Source organism: Sinocyclocheilus rhinocerous, unplaced genomic scaffold (assembly GCF_001515625.1).
Source record: "Sinocyclocheilus rhinocerous isolate Xijiao unplaced genomic scaffold, SAMN03320098_v1.1 scaffold165, whole genome shotgun sequence".
In the NCBI taxonomy this organism is placed as follows: Eukaryota; Metazoa; Chordata; class Actinopteri; order Cypriniformes; family Cyprinidae; genus Sinocyclocheilus; species Sinocyclocheilus rhinocerous.
In genome coordinates this window covers 156,818-178,576 of record NW_015630990.1, presented here as the reverse complement: position 1 = coordinate 178,576, position 21,759 = coordinate 156,818, and the positions used below count along the sequence as shown (strand labels likewise).

Sequence of the window (21,759 nt, the reverse complement as noted above, 5' to 3'; positions counted from 1 at the left end):
TTTATACACCTGCTAAATTGATGCAACCCAACCATGTGCACAAAGATAAAAAGTAGCTATTTAAGGGAGCATCATGTAACTATTTTTTTACATTAATTTTCAAAAGATACAAATAATTTTTTGAAGTTACATTTAAAATTAAAATTATTCACTCAAAACGTTGGTTGGTTAGTATTTAATGAGTAGTGAGTAACAAGCAAAAAAAAAAAAGAGCAATTTAAAAATATTTTTTAAAAACTCTAAAATAGATTCAGGGTTGAAACTGTATGTTTGCGGAGTAATATAATTTCCTAAGAGGACTTAAAGCTCATTTAATAAAATATGATTAAGTGATACTGGACTCTGGCATGAAGAACATGCTTTGCTCAAAATATGTAAATGTTTAAATGGCACGATGGGTACTGTTTGCCACTAAAGAAGCAATGCCTATGTGACCAAAACTAATGTAAATGTAAACTTTTTGTACAACACATAATTAAGAGGAGGAACTAGCAGGCCCATTACTAAAATAAAATTAAATCAAATAAATTCAAACAATTACAAATTACTATCTATGAATTCCCTGCAAACACATCATGCAGCATTAATTAAAAGCCTGTGATAGACACGTCATGCTTCTAACAAACCTATCAACAATGAAATTAGGATTTGCTGGCAAAAGAGCATTCCAGGGTCCCTCGGAGGGACTAATGAAAAACACTTTCATGGCTAACCCATCAAAAAAGCCAGGCTGGAGGAGAGCGGAGCAGCGTAGAGCTCCAGCAGCAGGATGTCATGCGAGGGGCTGGAACGTGCGACCTCTCATTTCATCCTTTAATAAAGTCGCACCCAGGTGGCCTTGATGCCTTACAGTTGCCTGGGGCTCCCGAGCGCTAAACAGGAGCTCTGCTCAACGTCATTACCCTCCATCTCTCTCTTCTCTGTTTTCCGGCATTAAAACCCGCATGCTTTGTTTTCCATTTCATGTCACAATTTGAAAGTCTGTTATCAAGATCAAAACGCTCCTTAATCTCAGTTGGTGAAACTTGTTCCATTGCCTCACTGATTGACTTGCAGAGCACTCTAACGGCAGTTGTGAAATGATGAGGTGAGGAAATAACTCAAGTAAGACCAAAACTGTGGGATCGGTTTGAGGTTAAAGCATTGGGGAAGTCTAGGGTAAGAAGACTTGGCTGGAATGTTGCAATCCTTGCCTGTTTAACATGAACACAAATCCTAAATCAACAACAACAACAAAAAATAAGTCCCAAAAAGGGCCTTGGTACTTAAATGCTACATACTTGCAGCTGACAGACTGCAGAGAAACTAGCCTAGAGGTGGTCATTTTTCAACTTGCTACACTAATTCAAACACAAACACGGAGAGAGGCCTGGGATTTCATTGTGCAAATGATCTGCGTGTAATACTTTCATAACTTCCTGTGTGAAAGGAGCCCGTTGGCCAAGAAGCCAGAAAAACATTCAGGTTATCAGAATTTCTGTAGGCCGTTTCTTTAATTAGCACTCACAATTTGCATTCAGATAATGTCAGGATTGATGAATTTAGTCTTGGAAGGACGACGGAAAGTTAAATAAAGATCTCCTCGGGCTCTGCGCTGTTCCAGTAGACAGAATAAATGCTTATATTGACAGATGAAAAGATACCTGTCTGGTTAACTGCTCATTCCGACAGTAACTTAACACCGGCGCACACCCACGCATCTGTCAAATAGAGGCTTTATGCTGTAATTGCAGAAGAAGGGAACTACATTTTTCAAACAGTTCTAACAGACGGCAAATTGAGTTTATTCCGCAACGTGGATGCAGCTTCAACAGTTTCCTGTCTTTGATTTATGTGTCCAGGTCTTTCATAACTTTCAAATTCATCAAGGCGGCTTTCATTTGGAAACAGAGCGAGAACGCTTTCTCAAACACAGCCCTCCTAATTAGAATTATTGTAACTCTGACAAACCCTGGACAGAGACGCCACTTAACCGCCTTGTCAGACCCCGGACTCACAGCCTGAATATTGATTCTCCACCTGTCCGCCTTTCCGTATTGTTCAAACTTTTCCACCATACACCTATTTCCCCAGTGGGAAGCAGGTGGTGTGTGGAGGTGTTTACGGAGAGAGTCTAACTGACAGCTGGCGGGAGGAGACTCAAACAGCTGCAGACGAGTGGGAAAAAAAAGCGGGAGAGAGAGAGAGAGAAGGCAAACAGCTCTAATACCCTCAGGGTTGTCAACTCCAATCCCCCAACCCACAATGCTTTTAACCAAGCAAACAGAGGAAAAACTGTTGCCGTCTCAAGACATCCGAGTCTTCCACAAAACTCCCCGATCTAAGAGCTATTTCGCAGGCTTGAAATGGGCCGATAAGAGGACCTCAAAAGAGAGAGAGAGAGAGAGAGAGAGAGACGGAAGTTAAAAAACATCTGACCAGCTTCATTTAAGTGTTCATGTCAAAAAAACTAAGTGTTGTATTTACATTATGGTGGATGGGAAACGTGTGTTGATTTCTCATTTCAAGGAGGAGGGCAGTATCAAAACACACCAGATCAACTTCTACACTGCTTTGTTTGGTTCTGCCAAGGTTATTGGAGACCCATTTCAAATTTCCTGGGGCTGAACGGAAGGGCGTGGTGGTGGGTGGGTGAGTGTTGCGCGAAAACCGATTCCATGCAGATAAATCACTTGTGCAGATCAAAAGACAAATCGGCAGCAAAAGACAAAAGATGCTGATGAGCGGAGAACAATAGAAAATGTGAGATGTGGGGATCACAGCAGACGGCCGTAGGGACCCAGCTGTAAAGGAGACGTGCTGTTTATTTGAGTGGAGTGTGGCTAGGCAGGTGATTGTGATCTTGACAAGTTAACTGAGCGCTTCTGATCAAGTATGCCCGCAACAGCCTTGCGGTTCACACCAGAGTTGGGCAAAATTCAAAACTGAAGAACTGGATCCCTTTCAAATGATGGGTGTGAATTTGAACTGAATTGGCAACAGAGAAATTTGAATTTTGAATTGAAAGAACTGCAATTCAAATAAATTCAGGTAATGCATACTGAGAAATGAAGTTTCTTGCCCACTAAAGCTAATTTATTAAATATGATTAAAAAACTACATACAAAGTTTTATAAGTATATACAAATATTATATATAAACTTAATTACACATTTCTGTAAGTAGCATTTTAAAACGTGATGTAAATTTTTTTTTAAATACAGTTATATACCTTTCTTTACATTTCAATTAATTTTAATTCAATTGCATTCCTTTCTAATTGAAATTGAAAAAATAAGAAGAATATTGAAACACAAAATTACAGACTACCATACCATATCCATAAATCACTATAAATGATCACAATTTTGATGGGTCAATAACCATATTTTCAGCTTTTTCGAGAAACCACAGTGTCCTGTTAAATGTTTTAATACTTTCAGCTCTACTGAGAGTCTATTCCACTCATGTGTTCCTCTAAAAGCAAAATATAACTGACCAAAGGTAGATTTTATCCAAGACCTTAAGAGTTTGTTTGTAAATAATTTCTGCTGGTTTAAGAAAAGACCTACATGTTTGAGTCCAGGTAGTCATACAATATGTGATATGAGGAATAATCATTGAATTCATGAATAGAACTGCTGCTTCTTTGGTCAAACTATTTCTGATAAATCAAAAATACGCTAAATTAAATTTCACTATATTTACCACTTTCTTCACATATTTTTTTTAAGAAAGTTGAGAATCTAATAATAATCCTAAATATTTAAATTGATGTACTACCTCAAGTTTTTGTTCCTGGACAAATGCATCTGCTTTCACATCATAATCTGGCCTTTTAGTAAAAAACATACAAACAGTTTTTCTGATATTAAGATGTAAACATGAGTTGGTAAGCCATTGTGCAACTTGATTCATAGTGTCAGTCAATTTCTGTGCAGCCTGTTGTTGACATTTTGCATGTACATACAACACAACATCATCCACATACATTTGACAAATAACATCTGGAGGACATACATTTGGTAAATCATTTACATACATACTAAACAATAATGGGCCTAAAATAGAACCTTGCGGAACTCCAATATTATAATCCAAGTAATCTGATGTCGCATTTATAACCCGTACACATTGTTTTCTATTTTCTAAATAAGATTTAAAACCCATAACGGCCTCAGTTGAAAAATTTTAATTTAATAATCAAGAAAGTAAAATCTCATGATTTACGGTTTCAAAAGCCTTCTTAAAATCCAGAAATACAGCACCAACTACACCTCCTTTATCCATCAAAGATATAATATTTTCCAACATAAAACAATTTACCATTTCTTTAGAATATTTTTTTCTAAAACCGAATTGCATAGAGTGAAGGGAAAAGGCACTATTATTAAGATATGTGATTATTTGCTCCGCTACCCATTTTTCAGTGACTTTCGACATTACAGGTAGAATACTTATTGGTCTATAATTACTAATTTCTGTACAACATCCAGATTTATGAACAGGGGTAACTACTCCAAATTTCCATGCAGAGGGAAAAATTCCTTGTGTTATCGATAAATTAATAATCTTAGTTAGAGGTCCGGTAAATAATTTTTATGAGTTTTTAAATAAAATAGTATCAGTATAATTTTTAAGTGAACTAATTATTCTATCAACTTCTCTATTTGACACCTATTTAAGAGTAAACTTGGACAAGACACTATCCATCAATGCAATACATGGAATATCCGGACAAATAAGCTTAGTAAGAACACTTATTACATCTACAAAATAATTATTAAAAGTATTTGCTATTATATAGAATGATCGCTAATTCATTTTCCTTCTAACTCTGGTTCTATATTTCTCACTGATTTTTTATATTTTCCTGTTAAATTTCTCAGATTTTCCCATATCAATTTAGAATTTCCTTTTCCCTGCTCTATTATAGAAATATAAAAATTTGCTTTTGCTTTTCTAATCTCGTTTATTACTCTATTTCTTAATGTATTAAAATTTCGCTTCTCACATTCCATTTTAGATTTTAGAAACTGTTTCAATGCATTATCTCTTTGTTTCATAAGTGACCAAATATTTTCATTTAACCAAGGTAAGCAATTTTTCTTCCTTGTCTACTTTTAACTTGTCTCTAAAAATTATTCACAGTAGTTTGAATAACATCCATTAGAACATTTGTGTCCCTTTCAACACAATTTTTAGAAAAATGTTCTTCCCACTTTATATCTTCTAATGCCCTTTTTAAATGATTCAAATCACTTTTTGGTATTCTAAAATTCCATGTTTTTCTATTTATAGTCTGATGGCTTAAACCTCTCTTTGTCAGTTTTCTTACTACCAAAGTTAAATTATGATCTGACAATCCTGTAATCATATTAAAAGTCTTAAGTATGTGATCAGGTTTATTTATAAAAATTAAGTCAATTTGTGTTTCAGATGATCTTGTTATTCTTGTGGGTCCATTTACAAGCTGCTTTGGATCAAAGTTACTAGTTATATTTTTTCAATTAATTCTTACTGAATTACTGAAATCAACTAAATTATTCAGTTTGTTTGCTACCTCAATTCAAATTCAAAGAAAAACTTGAGGATTCAACAGTCAATTTCAATTCAATTCAATTCTGAATTACGCACAGCCCTGGGGATTCATGAAAATGACCATTTCTTATGATACATTTGTTCATAAGAATTGAATGTTTGATTCTGAAGTGCAATTCCTGAAAAATTCTTAAGTTTTCAACATTTTTTAAGGAATATCTTATTTTACTTGAGAAGAAAATTATAACCTTTGGTGCCATCTACTCATGCACATCCCTAATAATAATGATATGCATTATTTGCAGCTAGTGTTATGTTGTAATGTTTTAAAATTTGAAATAACCTAAAATCCTAACTTTAGGAGGTTATTTACTATTTCTAAGAACATTATTTTCAGGAACTCAGATCCTACTTAAGTTTTGTCTAAAGAAACATTGTTAAGAAAAGTTTTGGGGAATACAAAATGCTATGGCCTGTATTCTTGCGTAAAATAAGAAGAAAAGCAGCAGTTACTGTAAGAAGAATTTTATTCTTAAGAATGTTTTGTGAATCCGAATCCTTGTTCACATATTCTTTTCTCTAAATAAGTAGAGGAATCTGGCAAAGGACGGTTTGCACATCATGTAGTAATAAATGCAGCGGCAAAAAATATACATGAAATAGTTTGCTTGGGATGCACGATAGCACCGCTTCTTCAGAAACAAAAGGCTAGCAAAAGCTAAGAAGAAAAGTACGACATCAGGCGCTAATCACTGCGCTATTCACAGATACCACTAGAATAAGTAACATATCACTTTTATGGGCCATGTTCTCCTGCCATTAACGGCTAGAGAAAAAGACGAGGCCATATGAGCACAACCTTGAAATGAAATGCCTGCCGTGGTTAATCATATTCGGTTGTAAATTAGCTTCAATAATACACCAGCTAGCACTTTTTCCACACACCACTTTAAATAGTTAGCATGATGCACCCATTGCCGACAAGTGCAGGGCCAAAAAAGAGATGCAAACTAGTTTAATCAAATAGGGCTGAGATTGGGTCAGTACATTTCCCTAATAGATTTGGATAGAGGGTCAGAGACACTTTTAGGTGTCCGCTAGTGGATTTGCATGAATGTAAATTTACTCTTCTGGGTCGCAGGATAGTATAAATAGCCCCGAGTTCCTCAAGCCGTCTCTATTCTAAACAGCAGTTATTCAGAACAACTGCTGCAATGGTGAAATTAAAGGGGGATGGCAGGGGGAAGGTTCCTCTTGCCACAACAAAGGAAGGAAATCCCACTTAGATCTGTACTTCTCCCTTTCTTCTACCTTTAGCGGGTGTATCAGAGAATAAACAGTGCCTGAAGCTGGTAGCCACCTGCAATGTATTCCCCCACCCCCATTAAAGTCCTTCACAGAAATCAGAATTTAATAAATCACCCTGGAGTCTGACAGAGTTTATCTCAAGGGGTCGCTTTGACTCGGGAGGAGCCGCTAGACAGACAAAGCCTAGGCCGATAAGATGTGAAATTAAATACAGTTAGCAGTTGGAAACAAAGGACGGAATATGTCACAAGCCACTACGTAACCACCAAAAAGCTTATTACCGAAGAAATGGCAGAGACAGGAGGTGATTCATTTCAGTTTGCGCACATTTAACCTCATTTGCATGCTTACTGTCAACATATCTCTCTGTTGCCGATACGTTCAAGAGCTTTCATTAAGGCCTGAAGTTGACATCCTTTTTATTGAGGCATGGCATATAAATCATGGTCGTCGCACACCTGCACATCTCGATCGGAGATCTTGCTCTATCATGTTATGCTTCCCTTTAAACACATGACAGGTTCGACACCAGTTATTGCTTAAGGTAAGGAGAGAGTTATGGGAGTGCGGTTTATCTCTGTGTGTACAGATATCCTCACTTAACGTGTTGAAATACAGATTATTTACCGCAACAAATATACCACTTTGGTAGAGAACCAGTTAAAAGTGAAGGGTGTCATTTTTGCGCAACTAGCATCACCAAATGAAATTGCAACAAAACTGACTGTTTTCAAACAGGTTTCCTGAACACCGCTGTTGGTTGGAAAACTGGTAGTCACAGCTCCAAACTCACTATGTTGGCTGGTCGGGATGTTCAAAACAAACAGAGCAAAATTTGGAAAGTGCCAGAGCCACAAAGTTTACACTTTTTAGAGAAGTCAACCTATAAATGGCATACTGAGTAGACTCTCATGGCAATTCGTATTAAGGAAATGGTGCAGAATTCATATGATCTGCTTAAACTGCACTGAGGGTTGTGTTTAGAGGTGCTTACATTTTACTTAAAATTGTATCGAATTAATCAAACTCCAACTAATTACGTTGTCATGTGATCGGGTTGGCTTGCTTATAGTTTCCTCTAGTGGTCAACCAATTTATACCATATTTTTCACCGTTTTTATGTACCTTACTGCACGTTTCGTGGCAGTTTCAAAGAGAAATGTCCAGAGAGTGGCACTAAAACACACGTTCAATACGTGACCGTGGCACGTTTTTGATACGTTGGTACAGGCACGTATTCCTGCGTTTTTATAACGCTGCTTGAGGTACGTATTGGGGCTGTTCAGAGTTTAAAAATCCAGGGAGTGTCGCTAAAGGTTAATGATTGTGTTGGAAATATCCCCTACACCAAACCCAACCCTAAACCTACCCGATAGTGTTAACAAAAGTGATATAAAAGCGCATTTGTTGATGCAGCCATGTTATTTTAACTTCCTCATGCGGATTTGAGCTGTTTTGTCGAACCGTAGTTTCACGGGATTCGTACCGGAGCTCTTCATCTCTCAAATGCAACGCCGTATCACGTGAGCTACCGAGCAAACCTAGTAAATTAGAAAACTCATGCATATGAAGCTGTAAATGTGACGACAACGTTCAAAAGTATCAGTTTTCAAATCGTGCAGGATGTCAAAAATGTTTTGAAGTCATAACATAATATTCTGCAAGCAATTGTGTTAAAATTAGCCTTTATAAATCAAAACTCTGTACCTGTAAATCATACTTTGTGTGAAAATGAATAAAAGTTGTTGGAGTTTTACTGCCTCTAGTTCACTTCAACTGGAAACTGCAGTGATTCATACTGGTACATATTGGTAAGTTTTTTCAGTTTTGCAGAAATTAATGTAGAGGCACGTATTTCCAATGAGCCTATGTTGATATTTTTACTTTTTTTTATGAAATGAATATGACATGGCACATAAAAATTATTACAAACCTAATATGACAGAGCATACAATTAGAAACAGCACACCAAGATTTAAAACTGGGATCTAAAGTTGTGTGGATCTCGGATCTCCACGTTCAATATTGGCCAACCAAGCTGTCTCAGCATCTTAAGCTTTAACATAAAAATGGCATGTTTCACCTTTATGTTACATAGGTTAAAAATAGGAAAAAGAAACTACCAACAAGACAACTGTAGGGCACATTACATGTCAGCTAGTGGCCACAGCTAGCATACTAATGGTGTGTTGGTGTGCTAGCAACATACGCCTGCTGTAATGAAAGAGGTGAGTTTGAAATTTTCAATGAGCACTTTGGCCCTGTCTTTTATTAATAACACTCCAGGGTCCAGGAGGGCGCGAAGCAAAATGGTGGGAACAGGCTGACCCACGGGCTGCGCCTAATCTGTTCCGACTTGGTCTGCGCCACCGACGGCCTCGCTCACTATCTGTTTCTCAAACTGATGCCTTCCTGCTGGGACGGCGTGGCTGGAGAGCTGTCAGCGTGCTGCCCTTTCTGGGGCGCTGCGCTATCTCTGCCTGCACCAGTCCACCGTGGCCTATTGAAAAGAGCTGTCATAGCCTCGCAAGTCTCTGACATTCCTATTGGCTTGACCCTGACCCTTTGAGAAGCGCACCTTTAATTATCCTGTCTCAAATCTCCTTCCATGGCAAAACGAATATACATATCATAGCCGTGAGCATGTGTGCTATTCTTTTAAAGTACGCATTTGAGGGCCCCACTCAAAGCTGTGTGACTCTTGGAATAATATTAGACTATTTGGAATGTGACTGTGAGACTAGCAAGAGACACAGCTGCAGAAGAGCTTCCTTTATCAAGGGAAAATTGCATAATGCCCCAACATCTACGAGCTGTTTCCAGCACTCCACTACAATACTTAAAGTATAAAAACAGCACAGAAGACATAAATATGATGTATTGTTTTAGCTGCCTTCCCCAACATCCTCCAATCTCGGTCACTGCTAGGAGCGTAAAGACGCTTTTGATCCATCAGATCTGTGGGCTTGCTTTTGTCTCACATTCCTTTTTTGACATGTGAACAGTCAAGAGTGAGAGGACATTTGATAACTGCAAAATCCTCATACTCCATTTTACAACCCTTAATCTGCCTTCTCGGAATTGGTAACATACCATTTTATCTTTGGGAGAAGGGCTGGAGAGACTAGGAAACTAAGTCTGTTCGCATTTGTTCACCATAAGGTGAAGCTTTAGGAAATCGCTGCAGTGAAGACAAAAAGAGGAAAGAATCGGATAACGCTCGACCGCGATAAAAGGTCAAGTTGCTACACAGAAATACATGCTTGCTAAGAGAGCCAAACTACTGTACCATAAATAATGAGTGAGGCAAACTGTGTTTTGTCGCATTGTCGACACTGAACATGTAGCGTAGCTTTGACCCAAATATTTACATAGCATTACAGAAATCAAGAGAGCTGTTTGTTCCAAATGCAGATCAAAGTCAAGACAGCGTGTGACATTGTTTTAATGCAACAGTTCAGTAAATACAGAGTAACTTACAGTTTAGACACAACATTGACAGAAGCCAGTGCTTTTTCGCTCTGCTAGCGAAAATAATTCCAAACACATATAAATGGCATTTCATGTCTCCAAGTCACACAATACTGTGGCTTTCCTAAATGAACGATTTAATGACTCATTCATGAACCAGTGTGAGTTCGAACAAATCGGTTGAGCAAATGATTCAATAACTTACTTGTTTTCTTAATGAATCAGTGTTTTGAATGAATCGGTTGACTTAATGATTCCATGACTCACTCAAAAAACAACAATTTGCTGCCACCTACTGGAGTGACAATGTAATGTGCAGAAATTCATGAAAGTCCCTTTCACTAATACACAAACTGATAGTTTGTTCATAAATAAATATAAAATATATTTATATATAATGAAACAAAAACACTTTTTATGTGACGAATCCGATATATATTGTCACATTAAAAGTGTTTTTGTTTCATTTTATATATATTTTTATGCTTATTTATGAATGATCAGTTATAATAATATGAGTTATAATAATATGAACTTACAACAAAGGAACTGACAGTCTTTATCTGTTGTTCCTGTTGTTGTTGTTTTGTCAAGGCTTTGCTGTTCTCTGTACAGCACACAAGGCCTTCCGCTGTGCTCCCAGCACCGTGTTCCCTTCTCCCTCCTTGGCAGGACAGTCTTTCCCATTAAATAAGTCCTATTCCACTTAATGGCAACCTTGGGAGATCTGTAGCGCTTGAAAGCACCGGCACTTAACACTTTGTAGTCAGAGAAAACGTTTTTTTGATCTGCTCGTGTCATTTAATCATCCGTATTCTACCGAGCTACTCAGAAACAATTTTGCAGGATATTAACTTCTGGCTAAACCCTGCTTGTGCCATTTGTGGTTCCACTCAACCAATGGTCCCGTGGGGGCCAGAGCCCTCCTCACAACTGTAATGAGCTTTACTGAGCTGAATAAAACAGTTAATAGAAAGGTAAGATCAAAAATGCATGAATCATGAAATGTTATCCAGATCCCAATGAAAACGGCTCTGGATAAGTAGACGTAGCTGTCCGTGGCATTGTTGGGCGTCTTCAGCAGTGCAGGAGACAGTTTAGTGGCTTATTGGATGGCTATGTATACCTCCTCCATGTATAAAGTTACTTAAGTGCTCGCCTGCAGGGAGAACCATGTCAAATCGCATTGAAAATAAGCAAATTGAATGTATTAGCTTAAAGGGAGGTGATGTCTATGGGGAACTCTGACACTTATACTGAATTATACTAGACAAAATACATTGAGCAAAAGTAAAGTGATTCACTGTTCTGTCAACCACCCCCCACCCCAAAAAAGACACAAAAAACTATTTTCTGTTGGTGAGAAAACCTACTTATTACTTGGTTGGCATCCACAGAATACACAGACAGGCAGTGCCGTCCCATGAAAACCATTTTTGTTCCATTACAAAAAACTAGGTCATCCTCTCATAATTGTCAATCAAGCAATAAATCTTTCTGTGCCGCAAATGAATACTGCACTGGGAATGAAACAAAGCTTATTGGCATGCAATGTCAGCTTGACTTAATTCATTCTCCTTTACAGCTGAGCCTATTCATATGTGAAGTTTACGGATATCACACTGCCTGTTCCAGAGCGGGATAATAGATGTGGACAGACACATTATGCTGGGAATGTTGTATTAGCACAGCGTAAGCTGTCTGAATGGAGACACAGCTCACAACAGAGTTTAAAATGTGAGACCGGATCCACAACTAGAATAAATTATCCTTCTTTAAGGCACTTTGGAAGAATATTCTCTCCCGAGCACATGAATGTAAATATGTAAATGTATGTACAGCCATGAACCTTCTCTTCAACGGCTCTGAAATGAAAACAACAAGCAGAACTTTCTCAAGGGAATCATTTTCTCTGAATCATCTGTTAGTGACGTCATGTCTTAAAATAAATCCACAATCAAAATCATTAGTAACGTAATCCTTTTTGGTGCAGTAAGAGCATGAGATGGAAAAGACTTGAGCATGCCTTAAAATTTATAGAGGTAATGCAAAAGACAACAAACGGTATCATGGGAAAGAAAAAGCTCTTAAATGTCTCAATAGTTTCTCATTTTCTTCCTGGGAAAAAGACCCCATTAATCTCACATGTATCTCCTCTTGAGTTTTAGAAGAAATGTCAACAATATCTCAAACTGTGCATTAAAAAGTAAAAGATTTCAATATGAGCTATGCAATTCACATTAATTTCACAGTTACATATTCAAAAAATGTCAATATTTAATTGAATTAATATATTTTTATAATTTAATTTCAGATAAAAGATCTCATACAAAGTTGAGAGCTATGAAAGAGCCACCTCTGAGAAAAAATATTTTTCTTTTTGAAATGATCTGGTCTCAATAAACAAATATAATAACAATAATAATTTGCTGTCAATGAAATCTTAAGAAATTATTTGTGTCGTACGTAACTAGGATTATAATTAAAAAATAATAATAATGAAAAGTACTACATTTTTGTACAATCCAAGTCACACAATGTCATGCGATTTCACCATCTCAGATGAATTCATTCAAGTCATCATGAGACTGTGTCTGTGTTTCTGAATATGTAATTGTTTCATCGCACAAAGGCTTGAACACAATATCTGTGTCTGCTACAGCTCTGGGCTCACCATTTACCTTCTCCTGCCAGGTGTCGTCAGTTTACAAATATCTGATTGGACAGACGGGAAATGCAGTGGTACGCCTCCAGCAGACGAGTTCGGTGTCATGTCTCTCTGGAGCAAACTGTCAGTCTTTAAGAAGAGAGTAATAATAGCCGGGTACCACAGCCACTTGCTATGGAAAAAACACTTTCTTTTTTAAAGAAACCTTAGCGAGAAGCTGACATTTGAGTCTGGAAGAGAAACTCAAGCGGAGCATCATAGAAAGAGTTATCAGAATGGCTGTCTCACTGGACTTAGACAACAGCAATGTGAGAAGCTCTGGATTGCTTTCAAAGGAACAACACCTTTGTTTGTTGATAATGAAATACAGCAAAGACCGTGGAGGGTTTCGAAGGGTTTTCGGAAATGCATACTTTGTACTACAGTTATTAAAGAAAGCATTTCCATTTATTTTAAATGGGCTGTATTGCATGTTGGGATGTTTTCCCTGCATAAAGTTGTGTGCTGTGCGACACTCATTCAAGTTGGCCTTCATTTGGCATTCTATGATCAAGCTACAAGGTCTCGGTTTGCTTTGCTTTCATAAAAAGGCTACAGCAGCATTTAAAAATGTTTAATATATTCAAATGGAAGAGTAAACAACAGTCATGCACATTTTGAGGAATCTAATCAAAACACTTGACGCTTACATATTTACACCAATGCTATAGATGAATTAAAAGAAATAAAAGCTATTGAATAAAATAAAAAAACATTTGGAAATATGCTTCCTCAAAAGGCTGTGAGAATGAGATACAAATGCACAAACAACTGCATCAATATGGGCAACATATGGGATCCTCAGTGGGAACGAGCACCGAAATTGGGCTTTTCTATTATAATTCAATTGTGTTAAATTGACTTGATAGGCTTCTGCGCAGCCCGTGAGGATTCCAGCTTCATAAGAGAGGCCTGGTGTCTCAGCTTTGTCAAAGGCCCATCATGCTTTGAGCTCTGATAGAGTTCCATTCTATTCTCAAGTGTCATTAGCTGTGGGCCAGGTAAAGATTAGATAACAATCGGAACTTTATGAGATACCTTTAGAGGTGTTAGGAGTCTTTTGTCACACTGCTAAGAGAGGAATGTGGATTTTTTTTTAAAAACGTATAATTTCCTCTTTTCGTTCATTCCTTTGAATCATCAAACAGAGTGAGGACTCTTCAGTCGATTTGGCAGTACTGAAAAATGTAAACGTATTTTCAAGGAGCAAAGAAAAACTCTTAACATGCCTTGTTAAGCATATTTCATGGAGTATTCATAAATGACTAAATATATCATTTATGGCGGAATTCTGAAAGCAGTTTTATCAAAGGTACTTTAATAATATAATTCGTTTTTGCAGGAGAGCTTGAAGTGAATTGAATTGAGAACGCTATTTATTTTGTCCTAGGAAAAGAGTCTCCAGCACTCCAGAGCTCTTTGTTTTTCTTTAATGGAGTCATGGTGCTCTCATTGCACTGTAAAGTGGCGCTTGTTCTGACCTAAATGAAAACAGCCTCGAGACCTCAGCGGTCACCTGTCCTTCACTGCAGTCCCGCCAAAACCTGCTGACGGCATCTCCGAGCTCCCCGCACCTCATTGACGCTGTTTATGACAGCGGTTCAAACCTAAATATCCAGCTTTTGCTGTCTTCTTTCAAAACCGCAGAGCTCATAAAACATCCATCATGACTTTCCTCCATTTTATAACAGAGTAAATATCACTCTTACAGGGTAGATTTCCCATCATTCTCTTTTATCACAGCAGAGTGGGACAAGAAGAGGCCATTAAGTTCAAACAACGCAGATATTTCCGTGATAACAAGAAAAAGTTTATATAGAAAGAGATTCATCATTTGATAGGATCTTGAAGATGGGGGAAAAAACAAGAAGAGGACATTTCTGGAATCCCATTTCAGATTGCTTCCCTGAAGTATTCTTCTTTTTTTTATTCCTCATGTCAGCTTCAACATGAAAATGAAGCCAGGGAAAATTAACTCCTTATACAGCTACGCTGAATTAGACAGTGAAAAAAAAAAAAACACTTTTTAAGGATTCCGGCCTTGTCATCTTCAATTTTCTGCTCTTTGGACATGCTTGTATTCAGATTCCCGAACATCTACTCGGCATATCAATCCTAATTAGACAATCTGGGTCCGCGAAGGATGAGAGCCGAGTTATTTGCATAATTTAATCATAAATACTCAGCGATACATATTTCCGAATGCATTTGTACAATCATCTTCCTATCCTTAGGGCAAAAGTATTAATATGATTAGGCAATAACTCTTTAAAAAAGGAGGAAAATAGGAAACCAGAAAGTGCACTCTCTTTTTAAACACCAGCTTTGGGCTATATGAAAAATTAATTAATTTCTGGGGAAAATCAATTTCTTTATGTGACCATATTAGACAGAGCCGAGCTAAGGCCCGGAATCGAGCTCCAATCAAGAAATCTCATCTGCTCCCTCTAACTTGTGTCAGTAGTGGTTAGCGTCCCTCTGCGAGAGCGTCAGCAATCTGCGCACTGCTTCTAAATATGCTGTAATGTGGAAGGGATGGTGACTAAAGACATGCCAGGGCTCGGAGTCGGAGAGCTCATAATGCATTGCTTTTCCACCGGCAATCTGTCTCAGGTGTGACTACGGAGGCTAGTGTCACTGTCCTGTCTCGTTTCATCCAGCTGGTGGTCAGAAAAAAAGAAACCTGCAGATGATTCGACACACTTACACTTGCTTGTTGGATTTGAGACTGATTGATGACTCACGCCGTCACTCACGGTCAACGCAACCTGTACTAAGAATCATGAACGTTCGCTATTTGCGCAATTAACGTTGCGTGTTTGACCAGTCGTATTTTTAATTTAAAAGGACAGTTCATCCAAAAAAAAATTAAATACTGTCATCATTTAGTCATGCTGTACCAAACCTGTATGACTTTTTTCTTCTGCTGAACACAAAAGAAGATTTTTGGAAAAATGCAATACAGTGAAAGTCAATGTTGTTTTGGACCCTACTGACTTTCATTGTATTACACAAACGTTCTTCAAAATATCTTTTTTTGTGTTCTGCAGGGGGAAAAAAAAAGGTTTGGAATGACATGAAGGTGAGCAAGTAAGGACAGATTTTCATTTCTCTTTTTCAGTTTTGGCTGCACTACCCCTATAATACGCAGGTCAAATGTCAAAAACGTGAGTTCTGCATATTGAAATTCAAGAGTGTGTGCAAGTACGAGAGCTTGAACAGAGGAAACGCATCAAATATAAGTGTTTCAAGAAATGTACATGTTTATTTTTTTTCCTAGAACTAGTGTTTTAAATGAACATACAGAGGTATCAAGTTGCTTTTATCAGTGTCACGTTCATAACAAACTCCTCTTTTACCATCTCCTCTTGCATTGACGACGGATGCCAAGTGCACAGTTAATTTGAACACACGTGATTAATCCTATCAAGGAGAGCTCCAGTGACTCACGGCGATGGAAAAAATAAAATCCGGATTGTTTATCTGCTTCATTTTCGATCTATCAGCACCGATCGCGAGTGAGGAATATGGAATCGTACAATATGATTTGTATGAAAGTGCTACAATGAATCTGTGATTTTAACAAGCCTTTAACATGCATCCCCCCGCCCCCCCATACATCCCCCCCTCCAACTCTTTCATCCTAATCAGCATCTGTCTCTCTGTTTTTTTTAAGTTATTATCGCCTCAGCTCCCTCTTGGATGTGGTTGCTGGGTGACGGGTATCTTAGCACCCACTCTGACTGGGAATGATTTGAATTCGATCCAAAGATTTCCCATGAGTACCTGTAAACACATCCGTGCCTTGTCGAAAACAAATATATCAGAAGAGCACTGCAAAGAGAGCGAGAGAGGGGAAAAAAAGAGCGATAAAATCTGCCACTGTGTGTTAAGACGCACCCCTGAGTGCTAAACAAAATAATGGCGCTCCTCGGTAAATATGCCAGTCTGTGTTGTACACAAACAAAAATATTTTGTTAAATGTGATGCACTTGTGACTGAAGTATAAATCCGTAAAGTAAAATAGAAATAGAAATTTAAAGCATAATTAAATAAAATTACACACAAGGCATCTTCATTAAATTTAATTTAATTATATAAAAAAATATATATTAAAATATGCAAGTGCATTCATATGCAACTATTTAACCTGACAACGACTGTCAATTAAGCGCCTGGTCCGTACGCAGCCTCCGACGTAACAGCTGCCTCGGCACTCACCTCCAGCCCAACCGCCCTGGTGTTTCAATAACCTTTCCTCAGAGTTCAAATGTCACCAGGCGGCAAGAACCACACCGTCCCACACGGACAAAATGGAAAGGAAAACAAGTAGCTGAAGTATTGCTTCTCACGGGGCAGACTCATAACTCCTATGAAAGCAGAGAGATTACAGCCCCATATCTGTTCGGCGGCAGAAGGTGCGCATTAATCTGGGCCGAGGGTCCCCGGGAGAACGAGGGGGGGAGCCGGAGGAACACGTCCTCATGCGGAAGGGAGAACGGGGCGAGTCTGACTCTGCTTCAGGGGGAATTCTTTTAACGTGAGCAGACAAAGATGTAAGGCCACTGTTATCCCGTAGCAAAGAGGATTATTAGCAGTTCCTCAGCACTCTGAAAGTCGAGCAGCATGCGGGAAAAGTGAGACCGCTAGTGCTTATGCCATTTTTTTAATTATCTCTAGTTTTTGTGCCTAATGGGAATAGGATTTGAATAAGCAGAACTCAAACCTGACCACTTATGCTTGTTAGCACAACACAAGCGCCACACCTCTGATGTTCTCATGCTATGCCAAGGTAAACTTCCTCACTTCAAAAAAACTAAACTCATAACGTTTTATCATTAAAATGTACACTGCTTTAGATAAACTAAATGATCTATCCTTAAAATTCAACATCTGAGCACGTAACTGCATCCCAAGTCACGTCCATGCAAGAGTTATGACTTAGCGTGCTGACCTTTTGGAGAACCAAAACAGATGTAGATACATTAAATCCACACTGTAAATAAGAGCCAGTGTGTTTGTGTTCCATCCGAGCAGATACCTTTGTCCATACAAATGATGTAATCCTCCAAATGGGAAGCAGACATAGAGGAGGTGATTGATTTCAGCATAACACCGGCAGTACCAGGTGCTTTCAGAGACAATTACAGGCCTCTCTATGCAGCAGTAATAGGCCAGCACTTTAGCGTCATTAAAGCAATGTGTAGCACTGCATTATCCTTTAACCCCATCACTGACCACTCTCCTTCCCAGCCCCGGAGTTCAAACCACACACTCCATCACCTCAGGACCCTGGGACTGGCCGCACGAGGAGGAGGGGAGCCGGACTGAATGCAAGCTCAGGCCCAGGAGGAGCTCGGCACAGACAGACAGCATGGGAAAGACTGAGAGCAGACTGCTCCATTAGCACCGCTGCTGGACAAACACACATCGCACTTGTCATAAAGCTAGAGGAGAATATTTGCAATGCGCATTTTCAGACAAAAATATATAATAAATATACTGCTTTAAATCAAGTGTACAATGAACTGCACTGTGCAATGCATTTGGTGTTATTCTGCAGCTGTTATTATGACTGGCATTCAGAAATCCAAAATATGTGATGTGTTTTTTACAGAAGAATTTTTATTTTGCACTCACACTGAATAAAAGTGGCACTTGTCCAAAACAGAAAATCACATTACGAGTGTGAGTGTTATTTTGTATACATCTTTTAATGTTGTAATTATTTTAATTAATAATATTGTGTTTAAAAAATAACTTTGGAAAAATAGTTCCTGTCAGATTTCACATTCAGATTTAAAAAGATTGGCAACAATATAATGAGCAATTTGTGACAATATTCTCATAAACAACTTGTGATTTAATTTTCAGTTTTTACAGCATTGAAATTCCTCATTAAAAAAAATATCTGAAATTGTACACCACTCTGGCTCGAATTGCTGCATGCAAGGTGTTTTATGTTTTCATTTCAGATGAGCTGTCAACACCTTGACATTTTTAAATTAGCTTACTTTTTCTAGTAATTATTGGGCCCATTCACTTGATCACTAAAGGGTGACATTAAAGTTTCAGGGCGAATTATTCACCGATGTTACATGCAGTAATTGTTTCCTGTGTGATTTTGTACCTTCAAGCACTGTATCACTCCTGCCATTAAGTATACAAGCACTTATTGACTATGATTTGATTTTTCCCCAGAGGAAGAAAAGAGCAGAAAGAAATGTCTGCTTATAAATACAACTAATACATAGGAGAGAACATCTATTATAATAAGTCTGACAAGCATGCTTATTTTAAATCTGCTCAAATAACAGAAAACCATTTCAATTAAAATTTTCCTCATATGCTCAATATGAACTCACTCGTGCTTACAGCATGCACAAAAGTATGGTAACTTTAAAACATCAAATTTGTTAGTAGAAAAAATATAACCAAAAGAATAAAAAGCTCTCATGCTCTATACATAAACCTGTGCATGATTTCTACAAAATACATTTAGGGTCAACTGTCATTTATGAATTATTAATTCTGGTAAATATTAGGGGAAAAAAACACCCTGTATTTTACTACAAAATTTCAATAAAATGATTGCATTTATTATATTCAACTTTCTACCATTGCAAAAAGTTGAGTTAGTCGCTTTATAGTATTCTAGAATTTGTTGCAAATTTTTCTATATTTTTATTAGGATTATTTTAATGATATAAGAACAAGATGTGTTTCTTAAATGGTTATTTGCAACACCTTACGTTCAGCAAAGATCTTTTCTCCCTAAATAGAGTTCTTTAGATCAAAGTTATTGATGTCACATTACAAATAAAGAACATAAAACTACAGAATAAAAAGTTATTTGTTGTTTTCGTGTGACATCAGACTGAGAAAACATTTTGGACTTTTATTTTTTAAAGTGCAAGTAAAAATCTGAAAGTACTTGCAAATATCCTGTACATTATTTCCACATATTACTAACGCATAAAGTAGCTACATGAGTTTTACTACCCATACATTCTAACGAAAGGTTCACTTGACTTCTTATCTAACTTGACTATTGATTATTTGTTTTAAAGCACTAAAAGAGTGTTCTAACCTGGCATTAGTGCAGTCGTTGTAGAGGGTCTCGAAGTCTTTTCTGGAGATGAGTTTGCAGCGGTTGACCCCGGGCTGGATGGCCCCCAGTCCGCGCAGGATGCGGACCTGCTCCACGTTACACACCACCGGCGTGATCTCCAGCCGCTTGAGTTTGGTGTAGACGGTGTGCAGACCCCCGACCAGGTGTTTGAGAAACAGGTCAAACGCCTGGGGCAGGCAGATGAGCTCCTGTCCGTCCACCGTGAAAGAGGCCACCTTGGCGCCCCTGAGCTCCACCATCCGACACTCATTATTCTGCGGGGTGTTTTCAACAGGGGACGGGGTAGAATACACGGGCTTGCCGGCCAGTGGGATGCTGCTGGTGTTGGTGCTGATCAGATCTGTGCGGAACAGATTCTGAGTCGCTGACTGAGAAGGAGACGCAGAAGTGGCCGAGGGCGAGGATGATGATGCTGCGGTCGCGGAACATGATGATGATGATGATGCTGACGAAGAAGTTAGGATCGGACACGGCTGGACCAGAGACGATGGGGGAATCAGAGCAGCCGGTACGGCCATGGTGTTCTGCACCTATCAAATAAGTTCAGACGGGAAGCAGAGCCAGTATGCAAAAGTAGCGCAAAGCAGAAGAAATCCACCCCGAGTGCGCTCTGCCGAAGCGCGAATGGATGTGGGGAGGTGCCGTGCTGAAATTAGGGCTCTGAGAAAGATTGAGAGAGAATGACAGGAAGAAAATCAGCAGAAAAGTGTGCCTCTGCTCTGTAGATGAGTTGTTGTTGTCACAAGGTACCGAGAGGGAGGAGCCACTATCAAGCCTTTGAAACGGAGACATGCACAATCTAATGCGACCCTAGTGGAACAGCGCGCGGAACGTTTCCAGCGTTTACTTACAACTTTTTCGTGAGCTCGGATGAAACCTGTGCTTCTTCTAGGAATGTTCTCTGAAACTCAACTTAATACATGTCAGGACGCCTGTCGACTATTATTGTTCATTGTTTGAAAGTACACTTGAAGTTCACACTTTTTGAGTGAGACAATATACAAATAAAAAAAATGTAAAACTTTTTATCATTTCATTAATATTGTATACATTTATGGAAAACATATGAAGAACAATTTGTTGTTGTTTGTTGTTGATATTAATAAAAGTTATCACAAATACAATTAACAAAATTATAGATGCAAAAAGTAGTGTGAATTCAATCAGTACCATATTCAAAACTTCAGGTGTGTTACTAGAGGAGAGACCGGTGTGAGGTGTAACACCATCAGTTTAACCGATTAGAAATTAGCTACAGGGGTGAAATTACTTCAAACATGATCACCATCCTCCTGAGGTGATGGTACAAGTTATAAGAGGATTTACAGAACAAAAAAAAGTAGGTAAAGTAACATTTCAGGTCTGGCATTTTTGATTTGCTGTCAGGCCTATGTTGACAGAACTGGTATCATCTGAATTAGTTGTCTTGTTTAATTGGATATATGGCATCCACGCAAGTTTTCATGTTAAAAAAAAAATCTAGAAAAATCATGTATAAGCAGACAAGAGGGTTCATTACATTTTCAAGTTACTTTTACTGAATTTACAAAGATGCATAAAATAGGTCAGTGTAGGCCACATTACACACAATTGTGAAAGTGACTAACACACACAATATGTT

The 21,759-nt window shown here is 38.2% G+C and overlaps 1 protein-coding gene across 5 annotated transcripts in view; it reads right to left on the bottom strand.

Moving 5' to 3' along the window:
- dachd (dachshund d) overlaps positions 1–20,884 on the bottom strand; it is a 108,005-nt gene extending 87,121 nt beyond the window's left edge. For all 5 annotated transcript variants that reach the window (XM_016553456.1, XM_016553457.1, XM_016553459.1 and 2 more), the window contains exon 1: positions 20,097–20,884. In XM_016553456.1, the coding sequence (XP_016408942.1) occupies positions 20,097–20,656 (560 nt within the window). In that variant the 5' untranslated portion in view covers positions 20,657–20,884. The remainder of the gene's footprint in view (positions 1–20,096) is intronic.
- Between the last annotated feature and the right edge of the window lie 875 nt (positions 20,885–21,759).